Genomic DNA, 27,232 nt, shown 5'->3' with positions numbered 1-27,232 from the left:
ATACGATGGCCCTCTTGAGGTATTTGAAGGGCTGTCCCACAGAGCAGCTGTTCCTCTTGGCAGCAGAGGCAAGGAATCACAACGTTGGGTTTAAATTACAGGCAGAAAGCTACTGACTGGACATTAGGAATCTATTTAGCGGTGGGATTGGCTGTCTTCCCAGCTAGGCAGGGTATCCCTGCTTGTCTCATATGCAGTGTCTTGGGCTTAACTAAAGCACTGCGCGGCCATGCAGCAGAGGCGAGCAGGGGAAGTCCCTTGGTCGCCCTGCGCAGCGCGGGAAAAGACTCCGCCAATCAAGATCAGTGGCGGGAAGTTTGACTGGCCAGCTGGAGGGCTGTTCCGGGCCGAATGTATATAAAGCAGGTCCCGGCCCGCGTTGTTCTGTTCTGTGATGTACCTTCTAATAAAGTATGTTGCCTTCTGCACGTCTCGTCACTGAGTACATTACATCACACTTTGATAACAGTGAGCCAGAGCAAAGTAGGAGCCCAGGAGCACCTTTAAGACCAAGGAAGTTTTATTCAGAACGTCAGCTTTCGTGTGCATGCCGACTTCTTCAGACAAGGGGACGGGGTACAGTGAGCAGGAATACGTATAGAATTGTGTATCAGTATAATTATTTGCATTGACATACTCAAAATAGGGATATTGGCCGTGTATCTCGTTACGTATGCTTTACCCATTTTCGCTATATTTTATCGCATTCCTTTTTCCTACGGCAAACTAGAATGATGTTTACCTGTTAAAAAGTAAATTAGGTGGACAAGAACATCACGATCGAATGTATTTCTCTTTTCGCTGTATTGACACTCTCAAACAGGGACTTTGGTTGCTTATCCCATTATATTCTGGAAATCCCTGGGCCAAAGGAGGCCAAATTAAAAACAACTTAGAGAGCAGGCCTTCTCGATACAGGCACCTCAATGGTGGAAGCAGCTACCGGAGGAGGTGCGGGCCCTGAGGGATCTCAATCAGTTCCTTAGGGCTTGCAAAACCGCCCTCTTCCAACTAGCTTTCTAAAACAGAACCTGGTAGTAACATCAAGCCATCTTTGTACATATTGAGATTGTGGCACAATTAAGTTATACTGGTTTTAGATTATTTATTTAATAATATTTAATTTATGAATGGTGTTGTAATTGTATTCTCTTGTTTTTATTGTTATAACATGGTTTATACCATGTCCTGTAAGCCGACCTGAGCCTGCCTAGGCGGGGAGGGCGGGGTATAAATAAAAATTTATTATCATTACATATATTGAACCCGTCTCCCATTGTCATTGACAGACAATCTCACATTTTGACATACTACTGTTTTGTTGCTTTCGCATGCTCATGCTACTCAGATCAAAGGTTTGCTCGATTTGTTAATTTTACTATTCTGTCATTGTACCATTTTATATTCTAAACCACTGCCTACCAGATAATTTCACTTCACTGTCAATAGTTCTTAAATCTGTGCCATGTTGCATTCTGGGTCACTGCCTACCAACTATGGGGCTCTTTAGCTTGGAGAAACGTCGACTGCGGGGTGACATGATAGAGGTTTACAAGATTATGCATGGGATGGAGAAAGTAGAGAAAGAAGTCCTTTTCTCCCTTTCTAACAATACAAGAACTCGTGGGCATTCAATGAAATTGCTGAGCAGTCGGGTTAGAATGGATAAAAGGAGGTACTTCTTCATCCAAAGGGTGATTAACATATGGAATTCACTGCCACAGGAGATGGTGGCAGCTACAAGCATAGACAGCTTCAAGAGGGGGTTAGATAAAAATATGGAGCAGAGGTCCATCAGTGGCTATTAGCCACAGTGTGTGTATATATATGTGTGTGTGTGTGTGTGTGTGTATATATATATATATATATATATAATTTTTTTGGCCACTGTGTGACACAGAGTGCTGGACTGGATAGGCCATTGGCCTGATCCAACATGGCTTCTCTTATGTTCTTATGTATGGCTCTGCTCACCTATGTATGGCTTTGGTGGATCCCTCGACTGATGAAGTGTGCTTAGGAGCACACGAAAGCTGATGTTCTAAATAAAAATTGGTTGATCTTAAAGGTGAAACTTGACTCCTGCTTTGTTCAACTGCTTAGACCAACACGGCTGCCCGCTTGGATCTATAAAAGTTGGTAAGAGTGTAAACTAACACAAAGTTAGGATCAAATGGCGAAATAGTGTAGGAAATTGGAAGACCATTTGCTCTGGATAGCATTTGTGGGGGAAACCAATAAAAGGTAATAAAAGTTGCCTGTTAATTGCTCTTGCTACAAGTCATAGAATCCTAGAGTTGGAAAGGACCTTCAGGGTCATCTAGTCCAACCCTCTGCACAATGCAGGAAACTCATAAACACCTCCCCCTAAATTCACAGGATCTCCATTGCTGTCAGGTGGCCATCTAGCCTCTGTTTCAAAACCCCCAAGGAAGGTGAGTCCACCACCTCCCAAAGAGGAAGCCTGTTAGAATCATAGAAGAGTTGGAAGGGACCTCCAGGGTCATCTAGTCCACCCCCTGCACAATACAGGAAACTCACAAACACCTCCCCCTAAAGTCACAGGATCCTGACTCCTGTCAGTTCGCCATCTAGCCTCTGTTGAAAAACCTCCAAGTCGAGGTAAAACAAAAGAACATGCATTTCCTCGTGATGTTCTTGTCCACCTAATTTACTCTTTAACATGTAACACATATTATAAACATCATTCTATACAGTATAAACATCATTCTAGTTTGCCGTGAGAAAAAAAGAATACATGAAAATATAGTGAAAATGGGCACCGCTCTTTGCATCTCCCTACAATTAGCCAAACCAGAATAAGTTATGACAAAAGAGTAAAGATAGCAGAGGAAACTGTGCAGTTTGTATGCTAGACTGGTTGCAGAAATGAGCTTGTCGTGGTGCAAAAGGACCTGCCCATGCAGACCTCACCCTATTTAGACTTCAATCTCATAATCTGCACCCCATGAGCCAGTGGATTTTTCCTCTGCGCCGCTCTGGCAGCTGTACAGAGTAGGGCTGTCAGACCAAGCCAAGTCTGGCAACCGATGGGAAAAGGCAGCATCGTGAATGCGATGACGTCTCTTTCAGGTAAAAGACGGTAGTGACAGTAACTCTGGGAAATACCAGGAACTTTATGGTTTTACCATAGAGTATCTAGCAGTTCCTAGAGCTGTCGCTGTAACTTTCAGGTTGTGCCTGGAAGTGATGTCATTGCAATCACAACACCGGTGAGTTTTTAAAAATATATATTTTTACTTCTAGTGGGTTTTTAAAAATTTATCCCTCACCATTGCTCTAATTGATTTTATTTACGTATTTATTTATTTAGTAGGCTTATATTCCGCTTCTTCGGAGACTCTTCGGAGTGGAGGGCAGGATATAAATCCAATATCTTCATCTACCTCACAGGGTGTCTGTTGTGGGGGAGGAAGGGAAAGGAGATTGTCAGCCACTCTGAGACTCTTCAGAGTGGAGGGCGGGATATAAATCCAATATCTTCATCTACCTCACAGGGTGCCTGTTGTGGGGGAGGAAGGGAAAAGAGATTTATATCCTGCCCACCACTCTTCAGAGTGGAGGGCAGAATATAAATCCAATATCTTCATCTACCTCACAGGGTGTCTGTTGTGGGGGAGGAAGGAGAAGGAGATTGTGAGCCACTCTGAGACTCTTCGGAGTGGAGGGCGGGATATAAATCCAATATCTTCATCTACCTCACAGGGTGTCTGTTGTGGGGGGCGGGGTGGAGGTAAAGCAGATTGTGAGCTGCTCTGAGGCTCTGAGTGGACGGCGGGATATAAATCCAATATCATTATCATCATCATCTATGAAATGTTGGGGGGGGGATGGGAACCCGGGACAGGAGCTTGGCAGCTGTGGTTCAGAGAAATGCTCTATTCTCTCCCGAAAAACAAGAGCCAGCATAGCTGGTGATGACGGGATGGCACTGCTGCTGTCCAATTAGAAGGGATCAGGAGAAACACAGAGCCAGTGAATGGTCCAGTACAAGTTCTGATTGACCCGATTCCTTAGCCGGGGTGGTGGAACAAGGATGGGCCATAGCTCATTGGCCGAGCACATGCACTACATGCAGAGAAGGTCCCCGAATTTAGGAAGATCAGCCTTTCAGTTTTTTTAAAGTCATCCTGAGGACATCTGGGCCAGTAGAGGAAGACCACGGACAAGGAGATTCTCATAAGTCTTCCCTTCGCCTGGTTTTCAATGCATTCCCCAGCTTTACGGTGCAAGCCCAAAAGGGAGATGCTGACCCAGAGCTCAAGTATTTATTGTCTGAGAGTGGGCTGAACTTACCAGATGCTGTGCTCTGCTGCCTGAGGCTCTGCCTCCGACCTTCGTCCGAATCTCTGAAAATCAGGTTCCCGCACAGAGTGAAATGAACGGCCATCTGCTCCACCGCGCTTATTGGCTTGTAGGCTCTCTCCTGTGGACAGAGAGGACAGCGGCTGAAACACATCCCTGCTTTAAGAAGCCATCTTAGATCAGGGCAGTGGCCCCTCCAGTCCAACACTCTGTGTCACATAAGAACATAACAGAAGCCCTGTTGGATCAGGCCAATGGCCCCTCCAGTCCAATACTCTGTGTCACATAAGAGAAGCCCTGTTGGATCAGGCCAATGGCCCCTCCAGTCCAACCTCTGTGTCACATAAGAACATAAGAGAAGCCCTGTTGGATCAGGCCAATGGCCCCTCCAGCCCAACACTCTGTGTCACATAAGAACATAAGAGAAGCCCTGTTGGATCAGGCCAATGGCCCATCCAGTCCAACACTCTGTGTCACATAAGAACATAAGAGAAGTCATGTTGGATCAGGCCAATGGCCCCTCCAGTCCAACACTCTGTGTCACATAAGAGAAGCCATGTTGGATCAGGCCAATGGCCCATCAAGTCCAACACTCTGTGTCACATAAGAACATAAGAGAAGCCCTGTTGGATCAGGCCAGTGGCCCCTCCAGTCCAACACTCTGTGTCACGTAAGAACATAAAGAGAAGCCATGTTGGATCAGGCCAATGGCCCATCCAGTCCAACACTCTGTGTCACACAGTGGCAAAAAAAAAAAAAAAACCCAGGTGCCATCAGGAGGTCCACCAGTGGGGCCAGGATACTAGAAGCCCTCCCACTGTGCCCCCGCAAACACCAAGAATACAGAGCATCACTGCCTCATACATAAAAGAAGCCATGTTGGATCAGGCCAATGGTCCATCCAGTCCAACATTTTGTGTCACACAGTGGCCAAAAAACCCCCCAAGCGCCATCAGGAGGTCCACCAGTGGGGCCAGGATACGAGAAGCCCTCCCACTCTGCCCCCCCAAACACCAATAATACAGAGCATCACTGCCCCATACATAAGAGAAGCTATGTTGGATCAGGTCAATGGCCCATCCAGTCCAACACTCTGTGTCACACAGTGGCCAAAAAACCCCTCCAAGCGCCATCAGAAGGTCCACCAGTGGGGCCAGGATACTAGAAGCCCTCCCACTGTGCCCCCCCCAAACACCAAGAATACAGAGCATCACTGCCCCATACATAAGCGTCGTTTGCTCTTTTCTGCTGTTTGCTGTTGTTCAGTCACACAGTCGAATCCGATTCTTTGCGACCCCATGGACAAAGTCACGCCAGGCCCTCCTGTCTTCCACCATCCTCCTTTCTGCTGCTTACAGCCCCCAAATTTACTTAAGTGCCCAATTTCTCCACCTACCTGGCCTTAGAATCATAGAATCATAGAGTTGGAAGGGACCTCCAGAGTCATCTAGTTCAACCCCCTGCACAATGCAGGAAACTCACAATGCCTCCCCCTAAATTCACAGGATCTTAATGGCTGAGAACCAGCTAGATGTTTTGCACTTCAAAGACCTTTGGCACCTCGCTCACCCCTCCTGTCCACCTTCCACATTCCCCTATAACACTTGTGTTAGTAAGGCAAAGATTTGTAGGGTTAGTTTAACAGTAAATAAACATTTTAACTAATAAAGCAAACTTCAAGGCATACAAGCTGACAGTCAGAGGGCAATCTAGCCTCTGTTTCAAAACCTCCAAGGAAGGAGAGCCCAGCGCCTCCCAAGGAGGAAGCCTGTTCCACTGAGGAACCGCTCTAACAGTCAGGAAGTTCATAGAATCCTAGAGTGGGAAGGGACCTCCAGGGTCATCTAGTCCAACCCTCTGCAAAACAATGCAGGAAACTCACAAACACCTCCCCCTAAATTCACAGGATCCTCATTGCTGTCAGATGGCCATCTAGCCTGTGTTGAAAAACCCCCAAGGAAGGAGAGCCCACCACTTCCTGAGGAAGCTTGTTCCACTGAGGAACCGCTCTAACGGTCAGGAAGTTCTTCCTAATGTTTAGTCGAAAACTCTTCTGATTTAATTTCAACCCCTACCTTCTGGGGCCACAGAAAACTTAATAGGTCACTTTTTCTGTAATTGCTGCTACCTTTGAATTTTACTTACTAACTTACTGGATGCAGGTAATCTTAAATAATAACAATAATTACAGAGAAGTAGAGAGAATACAATCAACATTTCTCAGAGCACTATTTAATGCACCAAAATGTATACCCAATGTAGTCTTAAAACAAGAGACTGGGATACCAAGAGTGGAATTGAAAATCTGGATGGTTTCAATTTACTATTGGCTGAGAGTCCACCTGAAGTCTACAGGATTTATCCCTTTGTTTTTAGCATCTACCCCTTATCCTGATTGGTTTATTAGAATAATGGGCAAACTGAGATCAATTGGATTATGCCCAGTTAATCTTTTGGAAACAGGCTTATGTAAAGCTAAATCTTTGGTACAGCGACGCTTGACTGACATTGAGATTAAAACCGATGAAGAACTCTTTTTTGTTGTTGTTCAGTTGCACAGTTGACTCCGACTCTTTGCGACTCCATGGACCAAGTCACGCCAGGCCCTCCTGTCTTTCACCATCCTCTGAAGTCTGCTCAAACTCAAGTTAGTTACATCAGTAACCAGGGGTCGTTTTGTAGAAAAATAGGTGGTGGAGCTCATCCAGAGATTGTTATGCAGCTGCACCTACTATTCAATGGACAAGGAAGTGAAACTCTCAGGAGGAGGAGATGGAACTCTCAGAAAGGTTCAGGAGCTGTGCTCCTGTGAGCTCCCACTGAATCTGAGGCCTGTCAGTAACGCTGTCCAGCCATCTCATCTTTTGCCCCCCCTTCTTCTTTTGCCTTCTGTCTTTCCCAGCATCAGGATGTTCTCCAGCGAGTGCTCCCTTCTCATTTGGTGGTCAAAGTCTTTGAGCATCAGCTTCAGCATCTGACCTGCTGATGGGTTGATTTCCCTTAGGACTGACAGTCTGGGTTGATTTCTCTTAGGACTGACTGATTTGATCTTCTTGCAGTCCAAGGGACTCTCAAAAGTCAACTGCCCTTTCAAGGACAGAGACTCAGAGCGGCTTAAAATCTCCTATATCTTCTCCCCCCACAACAGACAACCTGTGAGGTGGGTGGGGCTGAGAGGGCTCTCACAGCAGCTGCCCTTTCAAGGACAGAGACTCAGAGCGGCTCACAATCTCCTATATCTTCTCCCCCCACAACAGACACCCTGTGAGGTGGGTGGGGCTGAGAAAGCCCTCACAACAGCTGCCCTTTCAAGGACAGAGACTCAGAGTGGCTTACAATCTCCTATATCTTCTCCCCCCACAACAGACACCCTGTGAGGTGGGTGAGGCTAAGAGGGCTCTAACAGCAGCTGCCCTTTCAAGGACAGAGACTCAGAGTGGCTCACAATCTCCTATATCTTCTCCCCCCCACAACAGACACCCTGTGAGGTGGGAGGGGCCGAGAGGGCCAGTTTGGTATAGTGGTTAAGTGTGCAGACTCTTATCTGGGAGAACCGGGTTTGATTCCCCACTCCTCCACTTGCACCTGCTGGCATGGTCTTGGGTCAGTCATAGCTCTGGCAGAGGTTGTACTTGAAAGGGCAGCTCTGTTAGTACCTGAGAGTCCTCTCCAGCCCCACCCACCTCACAGGGTGTCTGTTGTGGGGCAGGAAGATAAAGGAGATTGTGAGCCGCTCTGAGACTCTTCGGAGTGGAGGGCGGGATATAAATCTAATATCTTCTTCTTCATCTTCTTCTTCCCTCACAGCAGCTGCCCTTTCAAGGACAGAGACTGAGAGCGGCTCACAATCTCCTATATCTTCTCCCCCCACAACAGACACCCTGTGAGGTGGGTGGAGCTGAGAGAGCTCACCCAGAAGCTGCCCTTTCAAGGACAACTCCTATGAGAGCTCTGGCTGACCCAAAGCCATTCCAGCAGCTGCAGGTGGAGGAGTGGGGAATCAAACCCACTTCTCCCAGATAAGAGTCCGCGCACTTAATCACCGCACCAAACTATAATAGAAATAAAGTGCACAATTGTATCATCCCAAATCCATTGCTCCCCCACCCCCGGTCCATGGAGAAATTCTCTTCCACAAAATGAGTCCCTGGTGCTAAAAAGGTCGGGGACCACTGATCCTCAGCGTATTCCAATTTCTGGTCGTCCTGCAGTCGCACGAGCCGTTTAAAAGTATCCTCCTGAGATTTCTGTTGTGTCCTTTGACTCCAGCTAATGAGTAATAGTTGCAATTTAGCCGCAAATTGGCATCGATCGCTCTGAACGCCTTTTTTTTTTTTTTTGCTTGAAAGAACTCGTGCATCTTTCCCACGAACGGGCCTCAAAAGCTTGGGAGCCCTGAACGCCCCGGCGATGAAATAAATCATTGCTTGCCTCCTCTGACCGACACTTCTCATTCCGCATTAGGCGCCCTGACTGTGCTCGTTTCTCCAAAAGTCTCGAGCAACTGCCACGTCCGATTTCCAAGTGATCAATTATGTTAATCCCCTGATCGATTTGTTTAATCCTCCTGCTTAAACACCTGAGAAAATGACAAGGAGGCAAAGCAAAAGAAATAAACCTGGATTGAAGGGGAAAGAACTGGTCCCAAAGGCCACAGAAGGAGGGCTGCGTCCCTCATAAACAGCATGCGGGACACAGCTTTCGTTAGGAAGCCCAGAAGCCTGCAGAAGCAACATCAAAACGGGCTAACACACAGTCTGGAGAAGAAGGCAATTTCACAGTGCAGGCACTGAGACCAAGACAACTAATATACCATCCTCATCTCTAACAGAGATTAGAACTTTCACTCTGCCATACTGAATCTCTATACTGAAAATGTCATACTGAAAATGTCAAGACAGTGTGCAATTGCAATAAAAAAGGCAAACGCCATGCTGGGTATTATTAGGAAGGGAATTGAAAACAAATCAGCCAGTATCATCATACCCCTGTATAAATCGATGGTGCGGTCTCATTTGGAGTACTGTGTGCAATTCTGGTCACCGCACTTCAAAAAGGATATTATAGCATTGGAGAAAGTCCAGAAAAGGGCAACTAGAATGATTACAGGCTTGGAACACTTTCTCTATGAAGAAAGGTTGAAACGCTTGGGACTCTTTAGCTTAGAGAAACGTCGACTGCGGGGTGACATGATAGAGGTCGACAAGATTATGCATGGGATGGAGAAAGTAGAGAAAGAAGTCCTTTTCTCCCTTTCTCACAATACAAGAACTCGTGGACTAAGGTTGTGTATAATTGGGGAGGGACGGTGGCTCAGTGGTAGAGCATCTGCTTGGGAAGCAGAAGGTCCCAGGTTCAATCCCTGGCATCTCCAAAAACGGGTCCAGGCAAATAGGTGTGAAAAGCCTCAGCTTGAGACCCTGGAGAGCCGCTGCCAGTCTGAGTAGACAAGACTGACTTTGATGGACCAAGGGTCTGATTCAGTATAAGGCAGCTTCATATGTTCATTATGTTCATAATTATTGGTGTTCCTGCCTGGCTCATTGGAGCCTTCAGAACTGAGCTTGGGGACTCAGGAACAATGGGCAGTAGGAGCCAAACCCCTGCTGCCTTGCTCCAATCACGGGCCCCTGCTGGTTTGAATGATCCAAAGGCGTCCTAGTGCAGGAACCCTGAACTGTACACGGTTGGTCCTGTGGGCGGCCAAGTTCTCCAGTCTTAGAGTTCAGCTGTTACCATGCTGTACTCGATAAAAGAGCTAGGATCACCACGACAGGGTCTCCTCCTTGCACTTGAACCCAATATATTATACTAAGAAGAAGAAGAATTGCAGATTTATACCCCACCCTTCTCTCTGAATCAGAGACACAGAGCGGCTTACAATCTCCTCTATCTTCTCCCCTCACAACAGACACCCTGTGTCATGGGTGCTGGGGACCCTTCAGAGGAAGTTGAGTCTGATGAGGAAACTGTGCCCCTGCCACCTGCACCAGTGCCCCTGCCTCCTGCTGGAGAAGATCCCAGCCCCCCTGCCTCGCCCTCTCGGGTGGCTCGTGTGCGTGACCGCCTCCGGCAGGACCTCAGGGATCGGAGGAGGGCGGCACGCTCACAAGCAAGACGCTCCCTGAGCCCTGAGTTCTGAGAGGATTCTGGCCCTTCTAAGAGCAAGGATGCTTGAGTGGTAACAGGATCCTGGCTGCCTCCCTGAGCCAGCAATTAGCCCAAACGGGCAACAGCCAGCAGAGGGCTATATAGCTGTGGGCTTTGGGAGGAAGCTTTGTGGAAGCAACTAGTCATCTCCCTGACATTCTAGCATCCACTCCGGCTTGACTTTGGTTCCTGACTCCCTGACTTTGGCTTTGGACTTCTGGACTCCCTGACCTCGGCTTCTGGACCTCAGACCTGCGATACTTCTACAGTGATTCGGATTTGGCGCCTCGGACCCTTCTGCTTACTGGCTACAGACCTCGGACTGCCTCTGGACTTTGCCTGACCCGGCCCCAGCCGTGACAGATTGCTTCCACCGACAAACACCCACTCCACAGGATGGATGCTGAAGCAAGTGAAACCACCGAACTACTGGCTGCGCTCCAAGCCCAGGTACAGCAGCTAACACAGGCAGTAGTGCACTTGCAGCAACAACCTGCGGCCAGTGCTCCAGCCAAGTGCCCAGTTCCCCCACCTGACAGATTTGGGGGTGCCGTGGAAGAATTTCCTGCCTTCCTAGCACAGTGTCGGCTGTACTTTGAACTGAGAGCACGGGACTTCCTCAATGACAAAACCAAGGTGTGTTTCGTCATCAGTCTGTTAAAGGGGCAGGCGGCCAAATGGGCCACACCCTTACTGGTCGCGTCCTCTCCCCTACTGACTGATTACCAGGGGTTTGAGGCCCACCTGTCTGCTGCTTTCTCAAACCCAGTCCAAGCAGCCACAGCCAACCGGAAGATCAGGGCACTGAAACAAGGCAACTCCTCGGTGGCTCAATATGCCACTGAATTCAAGCTCCTGACCCAGGACTTGGCGTGGAATGAGGCTGCCCAGATGGACCAGTTTACTGAGGGGTTGGCAGAGGAGGTCCTGGATGAACTGGCCAGGGTGGAGCAGCCACCCACGCTCCAAGAACTTATCACCCTCTGCCTCCGCATCGATGGCCGCCTGGAAAGTCGCCGCCAAGCCAAGACCAGAGGGCGCCAGCTCCCTGCGCCGTGCTACCTGGCTCCTCGCCCGTCCCCAGCTAGTACCAGCACCAAGGATGAGCCTATGCAGCTTGGAGCTGCTCGACCCCGCCTGACCCCAGAGGAAAAGACCAGACGCCGCACGCAGGATCTGTGCCTCTACTGCGGCACGGCAGGCCACTATGCCTCTGGCTGCCCTGTTAAGCATCGGATACCTGGACCTTCGCTGCCACCGCCGCCAAAAGGGCAGCCCCAGGCGTAAGTGGACCCCCCAGCCTGGGGCGACTAGCTGGGTCCTCCGAACAGCGGGCTGATACCCCAGGGCCATTCCTGCTACCAGTCAAACTCCGTCTGCCTGACGAACGCTGGCTGTTCGTGTATGCCATGCTGGACTCGGGAGCGGCCCACTGTTTTATAGATGCCGCCTTTGTGAAGCAGCACCAGATCCCTGTGCAGACAAAAGGGATTCCGTCGCTGGTGGAGGCTATTGACGGGCGCCTCCTCCGTTCTGGCCCCGTCACCCAGGAGACCTGTCCCATCACCTTCCACGTCCAGCAGCACCAAGAACAGCTGCGGTTTGATGTCGCCCGCATGCCTCGCTTCCCGCTGATTCTAGGCCTTTCCTGGCTGAAGCTGCACAACCCCATCGTGGACTGGGCCCAGCAGGAACTACGCTTCCGAGACCCATGCCCCCATCTGACTCCTCCCACCACTCTAGCAGCTGGCATCCCGAGTGGTGGTCCTCAGCTCCCTCAGAAGTATGTGGACTTTGCTGATGTCTTCGAAGAGACAGGAGCTGATCAGCTTCCCCCTCACCGGCCCTACGACTGTGCCATTGATTTGGTACCTGGGGCACCACTCCCGGTGGGGCGTCTGTACCCAATGTCGGAGCCGGAGTTGGCAGCTCTGCGAGACTTCCTGGACAAGAACCTGAAACGCGGATTCATCCGACCCTCAACCTCTCCCCTATCTGCTCCAGTGCTCTTCGTGAAGAAGAAAAGTGGGGAGCTCCGGCTGTGCAATGACTACCGGGCCCTGAACAAGATCACCATCCGCGACCGGTACCCTCTACCACTGATCCCTGAACTCTTGGATCGCCTAAAGGGGGCCCAAATCTACACCAAGCTGGACCTCCGTGGAGCGTACAATTTGGTGCGCATACGGCCCGGAGACGAATGGAAGACCGCGTTTGGGACCCGATACGGGCAGTACGAGCACCTGGTAATGCCCTTCGGACTGACCAATGCCCCCGCTGTCTTCCAGAGGTTCATGAATGACATATTCCGGGACCTGCTCGACCGCTTCGCGATCATATACCTGGATGACATCCTAATTTACTCCCGCAATCCTGCCCAGCACGCCGAGCACGTCCGCCAGGTCCTGCAGCGCCTACGAGCCCATGGTCTCTACGCCAAGCTGGAGAAGTGCGACTTCGACCTGCGCTCCGTCGAGTTCCTTGGGCACATCGTGTCACCGCAGGGGATCCTCATGGACCCGAAAAAAGTAGAAGCGGTCCTGACCTGGCAGGCTCCTCAGAATCGCAAAGACCTGCAGCGGTTCCTCGGTTTTGCCAACTACTATCGGCAATTCATCCCGGCCTACGCATCCCTGACCACACCCCTGACTCAACTACTCCGCCCCAAAGAATCCTTCCACTGGTCCCCAGAGGCCGATAACGCCTTCTCCACCCTGAAGACTCGCTTTGCCACCGGGCCACTCCTGAGATACCCCGACCCCCAGCTTCCCTTTACGGTGGAAGCTGATGCCTCCAACGTGGCCCTGGGAGCAGTGCTGTCCCAGCGCGAGGAGCCGTCCCAGCCACTACAGCCCTGCGCCTATTACTCGCGGCAGCTCACTGCTGCAGAGAGGAACTATACCATCTGGGAGAGGGAGTTGCTCGCAATCAAGGCGGCGTTTGAGGTTTGGCGACATTACCTCGAAGGGGCTCGCCACCCTGTTCAAGTGCTCACCGATCACCGGAACTTGGAACACCTCCAGACCACCCGCCGTCTCAACCAGCGCCAGATCCGGTGGTCCCTATTCTTCTCTCGCTTCGACTTCCGGATCTCCTACATCCCCCATACCCAGAACCGGAAAGCAGACGCGCTCTCCCGGAAACCGGAATACGCCCCTGCCTCAACTGAGACCGCGCCCGCTGCTCCAATCCTGCCGCCCTCAGTATTTGCAGCCACCTCCACTTCACCAGCACTCGTGGAGGACATTCGGGCTAGCCAGGCCAATGATCCCTGGGTCCAGCAACACCTCCAGGCTCTCCAAGATGACCCAACAGGGGAGTTCACGACTCGAGGCGGCCTCTTGCTACACCGCGAACGCCTCTATGTGCCGCCCGGGCCCTTGCGGGCAGAAGTGCTACGCCTGACCCACGACTCGTTACCCGCCGGGCACTTTGGACAGCATAAGACCACCCACTTGCTGACAAGGGAATTCTGGTGGCCACGAGTTCGCGCTGATGTTGCCCGCTATGTCAGCTCCTGTGACGTCTGCCGACGGGCCAAAGACATCCCAGCCAAACCCTCAGGGTTGCTTCAGCCCTTGCCCACATCTTCAGGACCCTGGGATACCATCTCGATGGACTTCATCACGGAACTTCCACGCTCCAAGGGTCAGACTTGTATCTGGGTGGTCGTCGACCTATTTACCAAGATGGCCCACTTTGTTCCGTGCCCGAAACTCCCCACAGCTCAGGAGACGGCCCAGCTTTACCTGCAACACATCTTTCGTCTGCATGGACTCCCAGCCCATCTGATCTCCGATCGGGGCCCTCAGTTCTCCTCTCGGTTCTGGCAAGCCCTCCATTCCAGCCTGGGTACTCGAGTGCACCTGTCCTCGGCCTACCACCCACAGACAGATGGCCAGACAGAGCGCACCAATGCCACGCTAGAGCAATATCTCCGCTGTTACACCTGTTACCAGCAGGATGACTGGACCACTCTATTGCCCCTAGCGGAGTTTGCATACAACAACGCGGTCCATTCATCCACCCAAATGACCCCGTTTGCTGCAACCTACGGGTACCACCCTCGGTTTTTCCCAGCGATCCTACCACCCACGAATGTCCCCGCCGTCGATGCCTACCTGCAAGAACTCCGTGCCAGCCAAGACTTGCTCCGAGAGCAGCTACAGCAAGCCAAGGAGGCATATAAACGGGCTGCGGACCGAAAGAGGCAAGAAGGCCCTCCAGTGCAGCCGGGGGATCAGGTGTGGCTCTCAACTCGCTACCTGCGCCGGCCTGGTCGGTCTCACAAGCTGGATGCACGGTTCATTGGACCCTACCCCGTCGTTGAACAAATAAACCCCGTCGCCTTCAGGCTCCAGTTGCCACCCCACCTCCGCATTCACCCCGTGTTTCATCGCTCCCTCCTTGTTCCGGCTGCACCCCCTGACCCAGCTCGGACTCCTTCCCCACCACCGCCACCACCAGTGTTGGTGGATGACGAGGAAGAATATGAGGTGCGCCAGATCCTGGACTCCCGGTACCATCGTGGAGGCCTCCAGTACCTGGTGGACTGGGAGGGATACGGCCCAGAAGACCGGTCTTGGGAGCCCGAGGACAATCTTCATGCCCCGGACTTGGTGCACCAGTTCCACAACGACCACCCCGACCTTCCAGGTCCCTCGACGGAGGGGGGCCCTGGGGGGGGGGATAGTGTCATGGGTGCTGGGGACCCTTCAGAGGAAGTTGAGTCTGATGAGGAAACTGTGCCCCTGCCACCTGCACCAGTGCCCCTGCCTCCTGCTGGAGAAGATCCCAGCCCCCCTGCCTCGCCCTCTCGGGTGGCTCGTGTGCGTGACCGCCTCCGGCAGGACCTCAGGGATCGGAGGAGGGCGGCACGCTCACAAGCAAGACGCTCCCTGAGCCCTGAGTTCTGAGAGGATTCTGGCCCTTCTAAGAGCAAGGATGCTTGAGTGGTAACAGGATCCTGGCTGCCTCCCTGAGCCAGCAATTAGCCCAAACGGGCAACAGCCAGCAGAGGGCTATATAGCTGTGGGCTTTGGGAGGAAGCTTTGTGGAAGCAACTAGTCATCTCCCTGACATTCTAGCATCCACTCCGGCTTGACTTTGGTTCCTGACTCCCTGACTTTGGCTTTGGACTTCTGGACTCCCTGACCTCGGCTTCTGGACCTCAGACCTGCGATGCTTCTACAGTGATTCGGATTTGGCGCCTCGGACCCTCCTGCTTACTGGCTACAGACCTCGGACTGCCTCTGGACTTTGCCTGACCCGGCCCCAGCCGTGACACCCTGTGAGGTGGGTGGGGCTGGAGAGGACTCTCAGGTACTAACAGAGCTGCCCTTTCAAGCACAACCTCTGCCAGAGCTCTGGCTGACCCAAGGCCATTCCAGCAGCTGCAAGTGGAGGAGCGGGGAATCAAACCCGGTTCTCCCAGATAAGAGTCCGCGCACTTAACCACTACACCAAACTGGCTCTCAAAACAGCCAGGCACACACCAGGCCTGACTTCCTGGACCACCTTTTCAGTCCATGAGAGACTGAATAGGGGAAGGGAGAATAGGGGAAGAAGAAGGAGAAGATATTGGATTTATATCCCGCCCTCCACTCAGAAGAGTCTTAGAGCGGCTCACAATCTCTTTTACCTCCCTCCCCCACAACAGACACTCTGTGAGGTAGATGAAGATATTGGATTTATATCCCGCCCTTCACTCCGAAGAGTCTCAGAGCAGCTCACAATCTCCTTTACCTTCCCCCCCCCCACAACAGACACCCTGTGAGGTAGATGAAGATATTGGATTTATATCCCGCCCTCCACTCCAGAGTCTCACAGCGGCTCACAATCTCCTTTATCTTCCTCCCCCACAACAGACACTCTGTGAGGTGGGTGGGGCTGAGGGGACTCTCACAGCAGCTGCCCTTTCAAGGACAGAGCTACGGCTAACCCAAGGCCATTTCAGCAGCTGCAAGTGGAGGAGTGGGGAATCAAACCCAGTTCTCCCAGATAAGAGTCCGCGCACTTAACCACTACACCAAACTGGCTCTCCCAGAAGCTGCCCTTTCAAGGAGAATGTGAGGGCTATGGCTGACCCAAGGCCATTCCAGCAGGTGCAAGTGGAGGAGTGGGGAATCAAACCCGGTTCTCCCAGATAAGAGTCCTCACACCTAACCCCTACACCAAACTTGCTCTCCCAGAAGCTGCCCTTTCAAGGACAATGTGAGGGCTATGGCTGACCCAAGGCCATTCCAGCAGCTGCAAGGGGAGGAGTGGGGAATCAAACCCAGTTCTCCCAGATAAGAGTCTGCACACTTAACCACTACACCAAACTGGCTCTCCCAGAAGCTGCCCTTTCAAGGACAATGTGAGGGCTACGGCTGACCCAAGGCCATTCCAGCAGCTGCAAGTGGAGGAGTGGGGAATCAAACCGGGTTCTCCCAGATACGAGTCCTCACACCTAACCCCTACACCAAACTTGCTCTCCCAGAAGCTGCCCTTTCAAGGACAATGTGAGGGCTCTGGCTGACCCAAGGCCATGCCAGGAGCTGCAAGTGGAGGAGTGGGGAATCAAACCCGGTTCTCCCAGATAAGAGTCTGTGCACTTAACCACTACACCTCCGGCAGGCAGTTCTGCAGGGTGGGGACCACAACGAAGAAGCCACACGGATGGGCAGTTGCTGATCTTGGCTGTTTGCCAGATAGCACCTTTAGAAGGCCCCATTCAGAGGAGTGAATCTCGCACAGGGCAGTTGGTCTAGCCTGGCATGTGGAGTTTGTGATGGAGTCTGAACTTTGCTTTAGCATGGGAGGAAATTCACTCGTGAAGATTCCCCTCTGTGAATTTCAGGGCTACATAGTCTCTTGGTGGAGACTGGGGCTATCTCCTCCATTAGGGCTGTAGAATCTGCTATTTCGTTGTAATGTTTTTCAATATTCAGCTACTTGTAAAAAAAACAACCCGTGGTCCACCGCAGTTGCCATATAAATACTTTCTCTGAATACTTTCTCTGGAGACCAAGTCCTCTGAGGAAAGGCTGAAGGAGCTGGCCATGTTTAGCCTGGAGAGGAGGCAGCTGAGAGGTGAGAGGATCACCACCTCAAGTACTTGAAGGGCTGTCATCTAGAGGATGGTGTGGAATCGTTTTCTGTGGCCCCAGAAGGTAGGACCAGAACCAATGGGATGAAATTAAATCGAAAGATTTAAATCAAATTAAAATTAAATCAAAAGAGTTTCCAGCTCAACATCAGGAAGAACTTCCTGACCGTTCGAGCGGTTCCTCAGTGGAACAGGCTTCCTCCTTGGGAGGTGGTGGGCTCTCCTTCCTTGGAGGTTTTTAAACAGGCTAGGTGGCCATCTGATAGCAATGAGGATCCTGTGAATTTAGGGGGAGGTGTTTGTGAGTTTCCTGCATTGTGCAGGGGATTGGACTAGATGACCCGAGGGGACCCTTCTAACTCTTCTATGATTCTATGAGTTAGAGCGGTTCCTCAGTGGAACAGGCTTTCTCGGGAGGTGGTGGGCACTCCTTCCTTGGAGGTTTTTCAACAGAGGCTAGATGGCCATCTGACAGCAATGAGGATCCTGTGAATTTAGGGGGAGGTGTTAGTGAGTTTCCTGCATTGTGCAGGGGATTGGACTAGATGACCCCAGAGGTCCTTCTAACTCTTCTATGATTCTATGAGTTAGAGCGGTTCCTCAGTGGAACAGGCTTCGTCGGGAGGTGGTGGGCTCTCCTTCCTTGGAGGCTTTTTAAACAGAGGCTGGATGGCCATCTGACAGCAATGAAGATCCTGTGAATTTAGGGGGAGGTGTTTGTGAGTTTCTTGCATTTATTTATTTATTTATTTATTTATTTAGGATTTATATCCCGCCCTTCCCACGAATGGCTTCCCACGAATGGCATTGTGCAGGGGGTTGGACTAGATGACGCTGGAGGTCCCTTCCAACTCTATGATTCTAGGATTCTAACGTCTGAAAAGCTCCGTCAATGGACAACCAGACAGAGAAGAAGGATGGAGAACTCGGACACAGTCTGCAAATCACAGTCTGCTTGTGAGTTTCCTGCATCGTGCAGGGGGTTGAACTAGATGACCCCGGGGATCCCTTCCAACTATGATTCCTGTGCAGCTGCGCCTGCTATTCAAGGGACAAGGCAGGTGGAGAGGCAGAGGGGGAGCCCTCAGAAAGGTTCAGGAGCTGGGCCTCCTGTGAGCTCCCGCTGAATCCGAGGCCTGGTTCCCGGCCCTGCATCGAAGAGCCAACGTTCCCCGCAAAACATGGATCGCAACGGAAGTGCTCACCTTAAAGCTGTACCTGACAATGTTCTCCGGAGCATGCGGGTTGTTTGCGGTAAGGATGCGCGTGATCTCCTCCTTCAGCTCCTGCGGAAGAACAGTTTGGTTCTAAGTTCTGCGGCAATGCTTCTCAGCCACCTTCGCCACCGCACTCAGTGAGAAGACAGCCAAGCCAAATTTTGCAACAAGCAGTGGAGGAAGGGGACTACAGAGATGACTTTAAAACACATGCCCTAAGCTCTATGATTTTTACAAAAGAAATTGGGGGGGGGCGTTCCTAGAGCGTAGCACAGTGTTAAATCCTTACTCTCCTCCTCCATAATGCTCCCACCCTACCAAGGATGTTGGCTTTGCAACCCTGAGGCATCCCCTGTTGCGCCTAAGCCAATCAATGGACAGTTCCAAGCCAACCGCCCTAGAGCACAGCTGCAGCTTCAAGAGGGGATCGGAGAAACATCTGGAGCACAGGTTCACCAGTGCCACAAGACATGGATGGAACTCTTTGTCTGGGGCAAGAGATGCTCTGTATTCTTAGTGCTTGGGTGGGGGAGGGCTTCTGGAGTTCTGACCCTGCTGGGGAACCTTCTGACGGCCCCTGGGTTTTGGCCGCTGTGTGACACAGAGTGTTGGACTGGAGGGGCCATTGGCCTGATCCAACAGGGCTTCTCTTATGTTCTTCTGTGACACAGAGTGTTGGACTGGATGGGCCATTGGCCTGATCCAACATGGCTTCTCTTATGTTCTTCTGTGACACAGAGTGTTGGACTGGATGGCCATTGGCCTGATCCAACAGGGCTTCTCTTATGTTCTTAAGTGACACAGAGTGTTGGACTGGATGGGCCATTGGCCTGATCCAACAGGGCTTCTCTTATGTTCTTCTGTGACACAGAGTGTTGGACTGGATGGGCCATTGGCCTGATCCAACAGGGCTTCTCTTATGTTCTTATGTGACACAGAGTGTTGGACTGGATGGGCCACTGGCCTGATCCAACAGGGCTTCTCTTATGTTCTTATGTGACACAGAGTGTTGGACTGGATGGGCCATTGGCCTGATCCAACATGGCTTCTCTTCTGTTCTTATGTGACACAGAGTGTTGGACTGGAGGGGCCATTGGCCTAATCCAACAGGGCTTCTCATATGTTCTTATGTGACACAGAGTGTTGGACTGGATGGGCCACCGGCCTGATCCAACAGGGCTTCTCTTATGTTCTTATCTGATGCAGAGTGTTGGACTGGATGGGCCACTGGCCTGATCCAACAGGGCTTCTCTTATGTTCTTATGTGACACAGAGTGTTGGACTGGAGGGGCCATTGGCCTGATCCAACAGGGCTTCTCTTATGTTCTTATGTGATGCAGAGTGTTGGACTGGATGGGCCACTGGCCTGATCCAACAGGGCTTCTCTTATGTTCTTATGTGATGCAGAGTGTTGGACTGGAGGGGCCATTGGCCTGATCCAACAGGGCTTCTCTTATGTTCTTATGTGATGCATAGTGTTGGACTGGATGGGCCACTGGCCTGATCCAACAGGGCTTCTCTTATGTTCTCATGTGACACAGAGAGTTGGAATGGATGGGCCATTGGCCTGATCCAACATGGCTTCTCTTATGTTCTTATGTGACAGAGAGTGTTGGACTGGAGGGGCCATTGGCCTGATCCAACATGGCTTCTCTTTGTGTTCTTATGTGACTCAGAGTGTTGGACTGGATGGGCCACTGGCCTGATCCAACAGGGCTTCTCTTATGTTCTTATGTGACACAGAGTGTTGGACTGGATGGGCCATTGGCCTAATCCAACAGGGCTTTTCTTATGTTCTTATGTGACACAGAGTGCTGGACTGGATGGGCCATTGGCCTGATCCAACAGGGCTTTTCTTATGTTCTTATGTGACACAGAGTGTTGGACTGGATGGGCCATTGGCCTGATCCAACAGGGTTTCTCTTATGTGACACAGAGTGTTGGACTGAAGGGGCCACTGGCCTGATCCAACATGGCTTCTCTTCTGTTCTTATGTGACACAGAGTGTTGGACTGGAGGGGCCATTGGCCTGATCCAACATGGCTTCTCTTATGTTCTTACGTGACACAGAGTCTTGGACTGGATGGGCCATTGGCCTGATCCAACAGGGCTTCTCTTATGTTCTTATGTGACTCAGAGTGTTGGACTGGATGGGCCATTGGCCTGATCAAACATTGCTTCTCTTTTGTTCTTATGTGACACAGAGTGTTGGACTGGATGGGCCACTGGCCTGATCCAACATGGCTTCTCTTATGTTCTTATGTGACACAGAGTGTTGGACTGGATGGGCCATTGGCCTGATCCAACAGGGCTTCTCTTCTGTTCTTATGATTTTGGCTTAGACCCAGCTGCCTGCAAGGCAGGCCAAGGAGGGGTGCCTCACTTTGGGCAACAAAACACTTCAAACCAAACCTGACTTGCCCAGCTGTAGGGCAGCCACCTCTGGGTTGGAAAATTCCTAGGGATTTGGGGATGAAGCCTAGGGAAGGGTCCTCAGCGTAGCGTAATGCCAGAGTCAGTCCCCAAAGCAGCCATTCCCTTCAGGGGAACTGATTTCTGGCGTCCGGATCTCCTGTGTGATTCCGGAAGATTCCCAGGTCCCAGCCAGAGGTTAACCCTGCCCTGCTGGACTACATTGGCTCTGTCTGAACCAGCCCTTAAGAACAGCTCCTGGCCAATTCTACTCACGGCCTCGGTCAGCTCCAGTTGGTCCGGGGGCTTGATCAACGTCTTGGCCTGCGCCCATTCGTCCGCCCCCTCTCCCAGTTCAGTGCCGCCTTCGTCATCCTAGAACGAGAACGGTTCGTCAGAGAAGAACAGAAGGTTGGAACGAGAGCTGAACGCTTGAAAAGGAACACGGCCGTCTCTTCTTCCTTTGGGGCCCCCTGGGCAGTTCTGCTCGGCCCATCTCAGATCACATTCCTCCATTCTGAGGAAGAGGCGGAAAAGGAGAACCGAAATGACCCGGCAGATTTGGAGCACTTTTCCCACAACGAAATCTTAAAGAGGGAGGGGCTTCGGAGGGGAGGAAAGTAAGCTAAAATGAGACACATTTATAAAGTATCGCTTTGCTCTGCTCTGGTAAGACCTCACCTGGAGTAATGTGTTCAGTTTTGGGCACCACATTTTAACAAGCTGGAACGGGTCCAGAGGAGGGCGACGAAGATGGTGAGGGGTCTGGAGACCAAGTCCTATGAGGAAAGGTTGAAGGAGCTGGGGATGTTTAGCCTGGAGAGGAGGCAGCTGAGAGATGATAGGATCACCATCTTCAAGTACTTGAAGGGCTGTCCTCTAGAGGATGGTGCAGAATTGTTTTCTGCGGCCCCAGAAGGTAGGACCAGAACCAAAGTGTTGAAATTAAATCAGAAGAGTTTCCAGCTCAACATTAGGAAGAACTTCCTGACAGTTAGAGCGGTTCCTCAGTGGAACAGGCTTCCTCCTTGAGAGGTGGCGGGCTCTCCTTCTTTTTAAACAGAAGGTAGGTGGTCATCTGACAAGCAATGCTGATCCTGTGAACGCAGGGGGAGGCATCTGTGAATTTCCTGCATTGTGCAGGGGGTTGGACTAGATGACCCTATGTGTTCCTTCCAGCTCTATGATTCTGTGAAAGTCATTCATGGGGTGAAGAAAGGGGACAGGAAATACATTTTCTTCCTCTGTCATAATACTAGGGCCAGCCTGTAAAACTGATTCAGGGGAGGCATAAGAAAACAGTCTCCCACACAAAAACCTTACCGAATTTGCTTCCATGAGTTGCAGTGATAGTCCATAGCCCCAGTGCCGGCCCTAGGGTACGTGGGTCCCCAGGCAGGCTACCTGCCCACCCCACTCACTCTCCACAGCACACCACACTCCGTCCCCCCCCCCCCGGTGCGATCAGAGGAGCGCCATGACGAGGCTCAGTCCTACCCGGACTTCTTCTAAGTTATCTGAAGACTGTAATGGAGGAGGCTACTGGAACCCTTGCGAAGGGGGCAGGGCCAAGCCTCATCACTCCTCTGATCGTGCAGGAGGGGGAACGGAGCGCGATGCGGCGCTGTGCTGGGGAACGGAATGGAGGGTGGTGGGGGAAGGGGAGACAAACAGGCAATTGTCTGGGGCAAGGGGGAGCCCAGTTCGGCGCCCCCCCTTCTTGACACCCTAGGCAATTGCCAAGTTTGCCTAATGGGCGAGCCGGACCTGCAGTTTGGTGTAGTGGTTAAGCGTGCGGACTCTTATCTGGGAGAACCGGGTTTGGTTCCCCCACTCCTCCACCTGCAGCTGCTGGAATGGCCTTGGGTCAGCCATAGCCCTCACATTGTCCTTGAAAGGGCAGCTTCTGGGAGAGCCAGTTTGGTGTAGTGGTTAAGTGTGAGGACTCTTATCTGGGAGAACCGGGTTTGATTCCCCACTCCTCCACCTGCACTGCTGGAATGGCCTTGGGTCAGCCATAGCCCTCACATTGTCCTTGAAAGGGCAGCTTCTGTGAGAGCCAGTTTGGTGTAGTGGTTAAGTGTGAGGACTATTATCTGGGAGAACCGGGTTTGATTCCCCACTCCTCCACTTGCAGCTGCTGGAATGGCTTTGGGTCAACCATAGCTCTGGTAGAGGTTGTCCTTGAAAGGGCAGCTGTTGTGAGAGCCCTCTCAGCCCCACCCACCTCACAGGGTGTCTGTTGTAGGGGGAGAAGATATAGGAGATTGTAAGCCACTCTCTCCTTTAAAGGGCAGCTTCTGGGAGAGCTCTCAGCCCCACCTACCACACAGAGTGTCTGTTGTGGGGGAAGAAGACATAGGAGATTGTAAGCCAGTCTGTCCTTGAAAGGGCAGCTGCTGTGAGAGCCCACTCAGCCCCACCCACCACACAGAGTGTCTGTTGTAGGGGGAGAAGATATAGGAGATTGTAAGCCACTCTGCCCTTTAAAGGGCAGCTTCTGGGAGAGCTTTCAGCCCCACCCACCACACAGAGTGTCTGTTGTGGGGGAAGAAGATAAAGGAGATTGTAAGCCGCTCTGAGTCTCTGATTCAGAGAGAAGCGCAGGGTGTAAATCTGCAGTCTTCTTCTTCTTCTGCATATCCCCCAATGTCCGTGAATGCAAAAGCTATCAACGGCTACAAGCCCTGGAAGATGAATGGAACCTCCACATTTAGAGAGAGTCTACCTTGGAAATACGCATGACGGGCCCCCAACATCAGGGGAGGGCTAATGATTTACTATCTGTTTCAAAAACGCACGTGCTGCCTCTCCAAAGACCTGCTCAAAGCACTTCGCGAAGTAAAAACACTCCACTCAATCCAGCAGAAACAGCCACCGCAAAATCAACAGTAGTCGAACAAGCCATAAATAGAAACCAAGACCCAGATTTGCCAGGCAGTGTGTAGCAAACATTGGGAAGGTTGTGGGGACAGCATTCCAGGATAAATACTTTTTTTTTTTTTTTTTAAGAAGAGGCTGGATTTATACCCCACCCTTCACTCAGAGTTTTGGAGCAGCTTACAATCCCCTTTCCCTTCCTCTCCCCACAACAGATACCCTGTGAGGGAGGTGGGGCTGAGAGAGCTCTCCGAGAACTGCTCTTGAGGGAACAGCTCTGAGAGAACTGTGAACCAAACCAGGTTCTCCCAGATTACAGTGAGAGCCAGTTTGGTGTAGTGGTTAAGCGTGCGGACTCTTATCTGGGAGAACCGGGTTTGATTCCCCACTCCTCCACTTGCACCTGCTGGAATGGCCTTGGGTCAGCCATAGCTCTGGCAGAGGTTGTCCTTGAAAGGGCAGCTGCTGTGAGAGCCCTCTCCAGCCCCACCCACCTCACAGGGTATCTGTTGTGGGGGGAGAAGACACAGGAGATTGTAAACCGCTCTGAGTCTCTGATTCAGGGAGAAGGGCGGGGTATAAATCTGCAATTCTTCTTCTGCTGCTGCTCTCAATCACTACATCAAGCTGGGTTAAAATACAGCCTCATGGACTTACCGGAAGTTGGTTCAGGAAGTGTGGCGGAACTGTCCTGCTCCAGTCTGTAGGCCCTGTCCTGCCGTGGGTCTCCCCAACACCCAGAGGGGCCTTTCTCCCTTACAGTTCAGCCACTGCTTGTGTTTTGGATTGTGTGTGTGCCTTTAAAACTCATCAGAAGGAATGCTGCATGGGTGGGAGCAGCAAGCAGAGCTATGTGGCTCTTCCCTGTGAGTGTGTGAAGCGTGTGAGAAAGGAAGAGAACTGAGTACAGTCCCTCTATTGGTTTTGCATTTTTTTTCAGAAGTAAGTAAGTAAGTACGTAAGTTTATTTTTATATCCCGCCCTCCCCCGCCAAAGGCAGGCTCAGGGCGGCTCACAGACATGGAAACCATGCTTTAGACAAAATACAATGTAAACAAGAGTTTTAAAACACAATTCAATTACATAAATTAATTAAAATAGATAAAACAGGCACTATAAGGTGCTATAGGTCACAATCATACAGAAGATGGCTAGATGGCTACAGGTCAGTTCCAATTTCAATTTAGCCAGGTTCTATCTTAAAAGCAAGCTGGAAGAGAAAAGTTTTGCAAGCCCTGCGGAACTGTCGGGTGTACAGCAAAATTAATAGTAAGGAAGTTACTAAAAGTGATTATAGGATGGAGGAAAACTCCACCCCCAGGCTGCTGTGCTTTCATTTTCCTGTTAGTCTGGAGAAATTGGTTGAAATATAGCAGATGGTTACATTCAGCAACTCCTATGAGTAAATTGTCCAAGTTACAAAAGTCTGTGGGTGCTGTGTTTATTTTGGCTGCTTTTGGGCTCTGAGGAGAATGGTTTCTGAGGCAGAGGCACCAAATTTTCAGCATAGCATCTGATGCCTCTCCTCAAAACATTCTCCACGTTTCAAAAGAATTGGACCAGGGGGTCGAATTCTATGAACGCCAAAAGAAGGTGCCCCTATACATTATTTCCAATGGAGGGAAGGCATTTAAAAGGTGTGCTGTCCCTTTAAATGTGATGGCCAGAACTCCCTTTGGAGTTCAATTGTGCTTGTCACAACCTTGCTGCTGGCTCCACCCCCAAAGTCTCCTGGCTCCACCCCTAAAGTCCCCAGATATTTCTTGAACTGGACTTCGCAAACCTAAGCCAATGTGTGGCGGCCATTTTGTGGCTGTGGTTGCCATGACGTCTCAGAATTCCAAAGGTGCCCTCAGGCTTCAAAAGGTTGGAGGGCCCAGCTCTGGAACATCCCCTGCCTGCCTGGGACCCATTCGGCTTCAGATGCTACCTCTTCGGTTGCTGCGGGTTTGGGCTATGCCGACACGCAGACCTAGACGCTTGATACACAAGCACAGTCCTTGACTGACTTCTCTTCCATTGCTAATATAAAGAAAGCAGCTTCAAGGGAAGCTCATTTGAATGTATATCCCTCACTTATGTGTGGCACCAGCTTGCCCGTCAAAAACGAGTTCAGGGGCTTGGGGCGCTTTCTCTCCGTTCCTCCGAAAGGCCCGTTATGAGCCGAATTTCAAGCCAATCAATCTCTCTTTTCAAACGCTTCTCCTGGCAGCGTCGCTTAGGCCTTGTGCCCCATATGGATGCAGCTGATGCGGAATCCGGGGCCTAATTGGATCTTCCTATGCGTGGCTGCTCTCCGTGAGGATGAATGGAATATTGATCAAAGGAGCACTTCCTTCAGGGCCCGGAACACAAAGCCGGGCAGGAGTCTCTGGGGAGTTTTCCCTCCAAGCACCAAGAAAAGGACTCTGGGGGAGGGCGGGGGGGGGGGGAAACAGAGGATTCCACTTCACAAGGCCGTGGCCAGATGTCGCGTTCTGTTGCTTTCCGCTGCGCGTTCTTTCATCTTACGCAGAACTGAATACAATTATGTCTCTTAATACAAGTAATCTGGCAATTTAACAAGCGGATTTTTAAAAATGTATCGGTTATGCATCAGCTTCGACTTCGAGCGCGTTACAGGAAAGAGGCGTGAGCTGCTGACTGAACTGATTTTCTAGCTTTATAGCACGGGGTCATCTGAAGAGAGGAGGAAGAGGAAGAAGAGGAGGAGGAAGAAAAGAAGAGGTAGAAGAAAAAGAAGAATGCAGATTTATATCCTGCCCTACTCTCTGAATCAGAGTCTCAGAGCGGCTTGCAATCTCCTTCCCCTACAACATGGGTGGGGCTGAGAGAGCTCGGACAGAAGCTGCCCTTTCAAGGACAACCTCTGCCAGAGCTATGGCTGACCCAAGGCCATTCCAGCAGCCGCAAGTGGAGGAGTGGGGAAACAAACCCGGTTCTCCCAGATAAGAGTCCACGCACTTCACCGCTACACCAAACAGGCTCTCATGAAGACCTAATCAGAAGCCCAGAACGAGCTGCCCTGCCCATTCAAACAGTGTCCAGGTTTTGACCCCACGTACATGTGGGAAAGGAGTCTGATCTATTGGAGAGCTGCAACGACCCTGGTGGGTTTGGATGGAAAGACCCAGTAAGAAAGGGTAAATGGAGCTGG

At 51.2% G+C, this 27,232-nt stretch overlaps 1 protein-coding gene across 1 annotated transcript in view; it reads right to left on the bottom strand.

The window, feature by feature from the left end:
* Positions 1-27,232, bottom strand: part of DNAI1 (dynein axonemal intermediate chain 1) — a 310,319-nt gene that overhangs the window by 252,579 nt on the left and 30,508 nt on the right. Inside the window, exons 3-5 of the mRNA XM_060236614.1 lie at positions 21,472-21,570; positions 18,772-18,852; positions 4,318-4,447 (exon numbers count right to left, since the gene is read on the bottom strand). Coding sequence (XP_060092597.1) covers positions 4,318-4,447; positions 18,772-18,852; positions 21,472-21,570 — 310 coding nt within the window. The remainder of the gene's footprint in view (positions 1-4,317; positions 4,448-18,771; positions 18,853-21,471; positions 21,571-27,232) is intronic.

The sequence above is a fragment of the Heteronotia binoei genome, chromosome 4, assembly GCF_032191835.1.
Source record: "Heteronotia binoei isolate CCM8104 ecotype False Entrance Well chromosome 4, APGP_CSIRO_Hbin_v1, whole genome shotgun sequence".
Classification (NCBI taxonomy): domain Eukaryota; kingdom Metazoa; phylum Chordata; class Lepidosauria; order Squamata; family Gekkonidae; genus Heteronotia; species Heteronotia binoei.
Note: the sequence above shows the minus strand (reverse complement) of the source record. Positions and strands in the feature narration are given on the sequence as shown.